We start from the raw sequence: 10,135 nt of genomic DNA, 5'->3' as shown, positions 1-10,135 counted from the left end.
AGGCCAGAGGTAGGCAACCTTGGCTCTTTTATGACTCGTGGACTTCAACTCCCAGAATTCCTGAGCCAGCATGGCTCAGCATGGCAACCTCTCCCTTTCCCCTCAGCACGGCTGGCTCAGGAATTCTGGGAGTTGAAGTCCACGAGTCATAAAAGAGCCAAGGTTGCCTACCCCTGATCTAAACTCATCAAATCATGATCTAGACCAGGGGTGGGGAACCTTGGCTCTTTTATGACTTGTGGACCAACTCCCAGAATTCCTGAACCAGCATGGCTCAGCTGGGAAACTTCTCCCTTTCCCCTCAGCATGGCTGGTTCAGGAATTCTGGGAGTTGAAGTCCACAAGTCATAAAAGAGCCAAGGTTGCCTACCTCTGGCCTAGGCCGCTTCATGACTCATGGACTTCAACTCCCAGAATTCCTGAGCCAGCCATGCTGAGGGGAAAGGGAGAGGTTTCCAAGCTGAGCCATGCTGGCTCAGGAATTCTGGGAGTTGAAGTCCACCAGTCATAAAAGAGCCAAGGTTGCCTACCCCTGCACTAGTGAATGATAAACACAAGACAACACGCTGTTGAATAAGTCGTACTGAATTGTATGGGGGGGAAAATTAATAAAAACTTTACCAAAAAAATAAATAAAAATAAAACTCATCGGGTTTTGACCTTAAGGAAGTCTATCTGAGAAGCTTCATACATACGCCATCACTAATGAGTTGTGAAGCTCAGCTCTGGCCACTATTCAGAGTAAGTGGTCCTGACTTCCCCACCTCGTTGTCCTCTTTGAGACAACATATCTTCCCATATCATAGAGAGGAGACTTTATCTCAGGAGAAAGAACATGTCATAGCAGAACCTTCCCAACTATTTCAAAATCAATGGTCTGGGTAGGTGTTTGGACCACCCTACCATACCTTTGAAGTCTTCTGGCCTGAGAATTCTTAGAGTTATGCTGAGAAGAAGTTAGGAGAGCATAAATACATGCCTGATGCCGTGGATGTTCTTAATCGCATAGCTGATCTCTCTTCGAAGTTCCTTCTCGTCAAATTCCATCTGCACCAGGAGAAAGAGACACGGGTGAGGAACCTCAAGAGAGGAACACCCCAAATCACTTCCACCCCAAGGAGGAAGATGAATCAAACTTCTTAAGTCTGGAGATGTGATGGAAGAACATCTCCTAGCATTCTGAGAAACATCACCTCCTTTTTTTTTAAATTATTTCTTCGTTGGATAATCCTACAAGAGCACCCTTGTCCCTACCAAGCATCTTCCAGATGTTCTTCTTTAATCGCCAAGGGAGATGGCTAGTTATTTATTTTTATTTATCATATTCATTTAGCCGCCCATCTCCTAGTACAGGACGCTGGAGGGCGCGCAGTAATTTCTGCTGTAACAAAGCTATGCACTTATTGAAAAGCACTATTATGGGATGGTGGAAAAACCAGCTTGGCAACTAGAACATAACTATATGGCTGTCCTAGCACCACCTTGTTTTTATATTGACCAATTTCCTCCTGCCCATATCTTTATTAAAACTCTACCTCAGCCTTAAGTGATCTGGTGCTTTGCTGCAAGACGGATGAGATCTTACAACTGCTTAGAAGTTGGGGAGTTAACCATTTTGAGAGCATCCGGAAGTGTTCTACCTTGATTTGATTTAAATGTCAATTAAATGTCAACGTATCCATCAAAACAGAAAACACTGTTGTGTAGTACTGTCTTGAGTTAGAACCTAGAGGTTCTGGACTTACAGGTCTATGCTTATGTTTTAGGTCTTCAGACAGAGGCCCTCAACCTGACAGATATGGATTAAGAAGGACATCAAGATATGAGGAAAGAAGGACATCAAGATATGAGGATAAGTGGTGGATAGATTATATTCAGAGAAAGTATGGATTGAATAAATATCATATAGTTTTTGAGTAGATATATTTTTACTTATTGTTTTATTAGAGTTAAAGTAGGTAAATATTGATTGTAGTATGTTTGTTTAGTTAAATTGTAATTTAGATATGGAATGGGATGTGTTTTGATCCTGTATTTGGTTCCGGGAAGTCCAGGGGGGGAAGGGGATTAGGGGACAGAAATTATAAAAATTGATGTATTTATATGTTATAGGTAAATAATAATTGTATTGAAAAGAGGAGATGCTCGGCTGGTACCCCAAACTGCACTAGATGAGGTGGTTAAGAAGGGAGATGGGATGTAGGTAGGTGGAAAGGAGGAAGGAGGAGAGGTTGTGGGTTTAGAGGGAGGAAGGATAGGAAAGTGAATGAGGGTGGAGGCAAGGCGGGGATTGCCGAGCGTTTCCGAAAATGTATTGACTTGGATTATCTTTTTTCTGTTTGTGTATGTAAATGCATCATATTGGTATTTGCTGTTTAATTACAAAATTCAATAAAATTTTTATTAAAAAAAAAAAAGATATGAGGATAAGTGCCTCAACAGTCAACGGAAGCTGAGTTTTACCTTCACAAGCTCAAATGGGAATCGTTCGTGAAAGATGCGATTGATCCGGGCACCACCAGAGAGTTCATAGGTATCGATCTGATCTCCAGAACCTTCGATGCGCTTCTCAAAGTCCACAGCAAACTGCTGAACCATCCTGGAGGTGGAGAGAGAGAGAGAGAGATTGTTATGGTGGAAATATCTGCTCTGGCTTCCAAGAACATGGAAGGACCTTCTGCTTATAGGGCATAGTCTGGGCTGCTGGAACTTTTATGGAACATCCTTGATTGTTTGACCTACAAAGTTCCTACTTAGTCCCGTGTTCCCATGTACCACTACAACATAGGACTTACTGGAGCAAAGCTTTGGTCTTCCGGGCTGGATCGTCCGGACGGAAGTTCTTGTATTCGTCTACTTCCTTCTCAATAGACAGCAGCTGACTCTGGAGCTTGTTCCTCAGGCCTGGGAGAGTGTCGCGGATGTGGTTGGTCAGTTGCTGCACAACAGAGGCAAAATGGGGATCAAAACATGAGCCAAATCATATTTTTAATGCTCTTCCTTCCATCGGTAGCTCCACACTTTGGGCAGCTCATGATCAGCTTAGACCTTTTCTGCAGTGGTTGCTACGCAAACGTCACACTAAGTGAACTCCGTGGTCATTAAGTTAGTCACTGTGAGCCCTGGTGGCACAGTGGTTAGAGTCCAGTACTGCAGGCTGCTTCTGCTGACTGCTGGCTGCCAACAGTTTGGCAGTTTGTTCCTGACCGGCTCAAGGTTGACTCAGCCTTCTATCCTTCCGAGGTCGGTAAAATGAGGACCCAGATTGTTGGGGGCAAAGAGGCTGACTCTGTAGACCGCTTGGAGGGGGCTGTAAAGCACTGTGAAGCGGTATATACGTCTAAGTGCTATTGCTATCTCTCTCTGTCATCTATCTATCTATCTATCTATCTATCTATCTATCTATCTATCTATCTATCTATCTATCTATCTATCTATCTATCATCTATCATGGTAGCGCAGTGGTTAGAATGCAGTATTGCAGGCTAATTCTGCTGACTGCCAGCAGTTCGATCCTGACCAGCTCAAGGTTGACTCAGCCTTCCATTTTTCCGAGGTCGATAAAATGAGGACCCTGATTGTTGGGGGCAAATATGCTGACTCTGTAAACTGCTTAGAGAGGGCTGTAAAGCACTGTGAAGCAGTATATAAGTCTAAGTGCTATTGTTCTCTCACTCTCTCTGTCTATCTATCTCAATCCATCTATGTATCTATGTATCTTTGTATCTATCTATCTATCTATCTATCTATCTATCTATCTATCTATCTATCTGCCATTATCTGTCGTAACTTTGAATAGTTGTAAATTGAGGACGGTGAATCCAATGGGCAGATTTCTGACTCGGCAGCTCTGCAGGTAAAGGTTACCTGGTTCAAAATTTTCTGCAGGTAGGGAGTCCCCATACGGTCTGCCATGTGCCGGTACGCCGGGTGGGAGAGAAAGAACTTGCGTTCAGCCGCTAAAGCGGCCTGAATGTCCTTCTTCCCATCGATGTCCTTCTGGCTGCGGTTCACCACCCCGATGTAACCTACGGAAGGACACCAGACATCAGAGGATGAACACCAGATTAAACAGAGGCATAGAATCAAGATCACGTGAGGTATTAGTACCGCTTTATAGACCCCTAGTAAGGCCGCTAGACCTGGAATACTGCAGCCAATTTTGGTCACCCTATCACAAAAAAGATGTTAAGACTTTGGAAAAAGTTCAGAGAAGAACAACTAAGATGATCCAAGGCCTGAAGACTAAACCATACGAAGAATGGCTCGGTGACTTGGGTTTGGCTAATATAGAGAAAAGAAGGACTGGGGGGACATGATAGCAGTGTTCCAGTATTTGAGGGGCTGCCACAAAGAAGAAGAGGGGCTCAACTTATTCTCCAAAGCACCAGAAGGCAGGACAAGAAACAATGGATGGAAACTAATCAAGGACAGAAGCAACCTGGAATTAAGGAGAGACTTCCTAACTGTGAGGACATTTAACCAGTGGAACAGCTTGCCTCCAGAAATCGTGGATGCTCCATCACTGGTGGTTTTTAAGAAGAGACTAGACAGTCACTTGTCTGAGATGGTATAGGTTCTCCTGCTTGAGCAGGGGGCTGGACTAGAAGACCTCCAAGGTCCCTTCCAGCTCTATTCTATTCTAAGAACACCTGGAAATGCTACTTCCAAAATTACAAAACAGAGATGGGCCTAAGAAGTGATGTTGTTGCTGGTATTATCATCGTCATCAAAATATTATTTGTCATAGTCAACCAGATGTTCAGACTGGATTTAGTATTTATGACCACCTATCGAATCTTTCCTAAAGACCTGGGATAGACAGTTGTGGATCTCCCAAAGGTGCTTTTTCAGGAGACAACTGGACTTTCTGGTTTTTTTCCTTTGAAGACATTTCACTTCTCATGCAAGAAGCTTCTTCAGCTCTGACTGGATGGTGGGGAAATGGAAGGATTTATACTCCTTGCAGACCGCTGGTCATTTGCATTCTTTTAGAGAGTCGTTGAGGCCACTTGGAGCTTAGAAATCCTTCAATTCCCCCACCATCCAGCCAGAGCTGAAGAGGCTTCTTGGATGAAAAGCGAAACGTCTTCAAAGAAAAACAAGAAAGTCCAGTTGCCTCTTGAAAAAGCACCTTTGGGACAACCATGACCTGGATGACGGAGAATCTCCACAGATAGATGTGGATATTTGACACGATTAAAAGCCTCCTCACAGGATGTAAGCTATTCCAAACAAAGCTGCCTTCCGCAATTGACCAATGGGGATTTTGTCAACGCCGATAGTGCTCAGTTGTTAATCAAATTCATTTGCCGCCCATCTCACTCAAGCTAGCACTAGTTTTTAGGTGTCATGTTCTCAACACTCCAGTAGAAAGTACAACATCTTTGGGACACCTCCCAGTTTGCATAAATCCAATAAATCAGAATAAATCGGGTGCTAAGGTTATATGAACACTAGCAGCAGGAAGGCTGGGCACAAAAGAGGAACATTTGAAACTGGAATTTGAGGCCGCATAATTGTCTGTGCTTCCCCTCTCATTTTCGTTAACAATGGGCAGGATGCCTCGGAAATTGTTTTCTTCCTGTTAGGCTATATCAAAGAATCAAGATAGAAGCCATCCAGCAAATTCTGCTCCATTCCCCGAGCCTTAATTCTACCAGGAAAAATGAGAACATGGTCCTTCCTCAAAACAACAGGATGCTAACCAGGGAATTCCCAGGTCCCTAGAAATGGACAGTATAAAAGAATGAGATATCTAAGAAGAAATGACTTAACTCTCCATCTTTCATACAAACAGAGAGAGAGAGAGAGAGACATAAGTGGAAAGGAATTTGACAAGCTTGGTGGAGTGAATTCTCCATGGAATCTAGAGGATCTGATTTTTACAAGCTGGAATTATCATGTTTGGGAGGAAGAACAGCAACAAAGGAAGTTTTCAGCCAGATTCAGCAGAGAAATGAAGAGAAGTTGAGGATTCGGGTCCCATGTTTTAAATCAGATCATCCCTTGATGTTACCCACCTAGATGCTATTGTAATGATAACATGGGCTAAAAAAAACCACCACTTTTTTTTTACAAGTAGTTCTCAATTTACAACAGTTTCTTTAGTAACGATTCGAAGTTACAACAGCATTGAAAATGGGGACTTATGACTGATTTTCACACTTACGATCCTTGTGGCATTCCCGCGGTCACCTGATCAAGATTCAGATGCTTGGCAACTGACTCATATTTATGACGGTCACAGTGTCCTGGGGTCCTGTGATCCCCTTTTGCGACCTTTTGGCAAGCAAAGCCAATAGGGGAAGCCAGATTCATTTAACGGCCATGTGTCTAACACAGGGGTCTTCCAATTTGGCCCTTTGATGACTTGTGGACTTCAACTCCCAGAATTCCTCAGCCAGCGTGAGGGAAATATGACCCTTTGATGACTTGTGGACTTCAACTCCCAGAATTCCTCAGCCAGCGTGAGGGAACTATGACCCTTTTATGACCCGTGGACTTCAACTCCCAGAATTCCTCAGCCAGGCTTTAGAGGGGTTGCATCTAAATCCTTCCTTGAGCCAAAGAGGAACTTCTCTCCACGGAGAGCGATAGCCTTGCTAAGATGTGGGGTCAGACATTCATGGGGCTCCAAAAGAGAGCAAGGCTCAGGAAAGGAACTTCTTCACCTCTCCTTAGTGGAAGCAGCTTGTTCTCCAGAACGTCCCGCGCATCGGTTCCTTCGTCCATCAGGTCCAACTTGGTGATGACTCCAATGGTACGTTGGCCTGTTAGGTCACAAGCAAAGCAGACAACTTGTGAACGACTAAGAAGAGAGTTATGGGTGGTGTGTTGGGTGGAGTTATTCCACCTTAAAGCCTAGACTTTCCCATTAAGAAGAAAAGCAAAGGTCTAGCATCAGGATTAGCACTATCCCCAGCTAGCAGTGATGATGTTACCTAGTTAGGTCATGAAATGTCTGCAAGAAAACAACCAAGCTCACAGAGCACCAAGGATCTTTCAGTTCTCCTCTTCCTCCTCCTCCTCCTCCTCCTCCTCCTCCTCCCCCTTCTAGCACTGATGATGTTACCTAGTTGGGTCCTCCTCCTCCCTAAAGGTGGTCCTCACCTTGAGGGTCAACCTCCTTCGCGATCTTAAGAGCATCGGAGTTGGCCAGATCGCTGTTGGCTGGCGACACAGCAAGGACGAGGCAGTTTTCTTTGGTGACAAACTGCATCAGCATGTCTCGGATCTGGAATTCAATGTCTACTGGCTGGTCTCCAACTGGGACTTTGGTCATTCCAGGAAGGTCCACCAGGGTCAGACATAGGACTAAAGAGAGAAGAGGAAGAGATAACAAGACCCAGAAGGACTCATGGATGGACCACTGTGTGAAGCTTGAAAGGAACCTCAAGGAGAAGAGCTGGCTATCAAGGCGGGGATGGGGAATGAAGAATTAAAAATGTCACAACGAAGCCAGCCGTATCATTAGAAGCTTCAATTGTAGGTTCCTTTCCCCGTACGTTTTGTTTCCACCTCAAAATCCTAGAACTTTTCATCCTCACCCAAAGCGGGGTTGTAGATATAATAATAATAATAATAATAATAATAATAATAATAATAATAATAATAATAATAATAATAATAATAATAATAATAATCATCATCATCATCATCATCATCATCATCATCATCATCATCATCATCTTATTATATAAATAAAAATGTAAATGTTCATTTGTTCAAAATCTTAAATCACCGAAAGTTCTTCACCGATTGCTTTGAAATTTTGACACAACGTTGCATTCGAATACGCGCGTGTTTTTATATACCTACTATTATATAGATGTCACACCTGTGACAGGTAAAAACATGCTATTTTTTGAAAAACAGTGCCATCTGTTGGACGTAAAAGCATACCCACAAGCATTGTGAAATTAAACATATTACAAACGTGCGCTTTCTCTTTTCTTTCTTTTCCATTTAAGCAGACTGAGCCACAGCATCAAGTGGCCGGGTACAGCTAGTAATAATAATAAAGTTGGAAGGGACCTTGGAGGTCATCGAGTCCAACCCCCTGCTCAGGCAGGAACCCTACACCATTTCAGACAAATGGCTTTCCAGGGTGAGAAGTTAAATAGATAAGATGTGTATTTTGAATATTAGATCTTGTGAGGAATGGTGATAAGAGGAATTGGAGGTATATTAAAAATCTTGGGCATGATAAATATTAAACGTTAAATTGAAATGTTAGTGGAAATTAAAACTGGAAAAATTGATTAGGTCATCGATTGTCTAAAAAGATTGCATGCTAAAACAACTAAAATATATATAAACAAAAAAAACTATCGATATATGTGAGAAAGTTATTTTTTTATGTGATTGATAGAATAAAACTTGTTTTAAATCTACAAATAGACAGTACATATGAAGGGGAAAAGAGAGGAAATGCTTACGGTAGCAATTTGAAATCTGTACTAACGATATTTGTATGTAATTGAATTACTACTACCCAGCCGCCACGTTGCTTTTCAAAGATGTGAATGTCATATTAGAAAACCAATAAAATTTGTAAAAGCAAAGCCGAGTTGTAGAGTTCTACCCCTCGTTCTTGGCACGCTCCGTGACTTACCGTTAGGAGAATAAACTCGCAGATTGATGGGGACGGAGGAGATCCCCTTGTTAGAGCCGGTGACTCTGTCGGTCTCGGCTTCGATCTCCATACGGATCTCCTCAAAGTCCGTAAATATCTTTCCTTTGCAGTGTAGGAATTCTCCATATTCTAGAGCAGGAAGGAGATGGTTAGAAGATGTTTAGGAGGACAGGCCAGGGAGAAGACCAGAAAAAGTGGCAACTCCTTGGTGCAAACAAGGTATAACAGCTCACAGATGGGGAGATCTTTTTTATTATTATTACAAAATTGTATTTATAATACAGTTAAAAGAAACATTGGATATGACGTGACCTTCCAGTATATCCATTCTTATCAAATTATTCCACATTTGACAATCGATTCTTCATCTCTGAATATACATCTAAATTTTATATACAATACTTAATCTATTTCTCTATTTGCTAACCTAAAGTTACATATATTTCTACCTTAACGCTAGCCTATAATCCCAACCGTCCTTCTCGAATCCCTCCAGCAGTAAAATTTATCCCAGGTTTCGAAATAAACTGATCTACATTTGTCTTTCAATACCATTGTGAGCCTGTCCATTTCCGCACATGATAATCTATATAAATAAAAATGTAAATGTTCGTTTGTTCAAAATCTTAAATCTCCGAAAGTTCTTCACCGATTGCTTTGAAATTTTGACACAACGTTGCATTCGAATACGCGCGTGTTTTTACATACCTATATTATATAGATGTCACACCTGTGACAGGTAAAAACATGCTTTTTTTGAAAAACAGCGCCATCTGTTGGACGTAAAAGCAACACACGCTTTTACCAGACTGAGCCACAGCAACGCGTGGCTGGATACAGCTAGTATTTTATATAGTGTCTCTTCCTCTGTGGGAATTTCTTTGCTCTTCCACTTTTGCGCGAACGCTAGCCTAGCTGCAGTCAAGATATGTAACAGCAAATAGATTGTTCCCTTATTGTATTTCTCTGTAGTTATTCCCAACAGGAAAAGTTCAGGTTTTAACTCTAAGTGCAATTAATATATCTTTCAGCCATCTTCGTATCCTGTCCCAATACTCACAAGCCTTTGAGCATTCCCACCACATATGATAATATGAATGGATGGGGAGATCTTAAATCAAGATCTTGATGTTTACTTGGCCAACGTTATTCAGGTTGATTGTCAACTTGGAGAGGGACAACTACTATGTTCTGCTCTCTGGAATATCCTCATTTTTGCCCCCCCTTTTTTTCTCCTTGTGGACAAAGCTTTGGCACCAGATCGTACCCCCCACAGCTCTGCTTTTCCACCCTGGACTTGAGAAGTTGGTGTCCTGGTGAAGAGGGAGGATCCAAAACAAACTCACATACCAGTTGTGGCATTCACCAGTTGCAGAACCAAAGGGCGTCGGGTCACAATCCCGGATCCGCGGGGCAAAAAGTCCCTGCAATGAAAAGGAAGAAACAAGATCAGGGATTCTTGTCTTCCGTTCTTTGTCTTCCGGATGGCAGCAAAAC

The 10,135-nt window shown here is 42.4% G+C and overlaps 1 protein-coding gene across 1 annotated transcript in view; it reads right to left on the bottom strand.

The window, feature by feature from the left end:
* Nucleotides 1–10,135, bottom strand: part of LOC107299703 (dynamin-1) — a gene marked incomplete at its 3' end in the record, with an annotated part of 26,949 nt that overhangs the window by 6,733 nt on the left and 10,081 nt on the right. Inside the window, exons 2-9 of the mRNA XM_015829048.1 lie at nt 9,989–10,062; nt 8,618–8,767; nt 7,114–7,317; nt 6,675–6,773; nt 3,868–4,028; nt 2,796–2,938; nt 2,464–2,599; nt 980–1,047 (exon numbers count right to left, since the gene is read on the bottom strand). Coding sequence (XP_015684534.1) covers nt 980–1,047; nt 2,464–2,599; nt 2,796–2,938; nt 3,868–4,028; nt 6,675–6,773; nt 7,114–7,317; nt 8,618–8,767; nt 9,989–10,062 — 1,035 coding nt within the window. The remainder of the gene's footprint in view (nt 1–979; nt 1,048–2,463; nt 2,600–2,795; nt 2,939–3,867; nt 4,029–6,674; nt 6,774–7,113; nt 7,318–8,617; nt 8,768–9,988; nt 10,063–10,135) is intronic.

The sequence above is a fragment of the Protobothrops mucrosquamatus genome, unplaced genomic scaffold (genome assembly GCF_001527695.2).
Source record: "Protobothrops mucrosquamatus isolate PMUCROS unplaced genomic scaffold, P.Mucros_1.0 scaffold5312, whole genome shotgun sequence".
In the NCBI taxonomy this organism is placed as follows: Eukaryota; Metazoa; Chordata; class Lepidosauria; order Squamata; family Viperidae; genus Protobothrops; species Protobothrops mucrosquamatus.
Note: the sequence above shows the minus strand (reverse complement) of the source record. Positions and strands in the feature narration are given on the sequence as shown.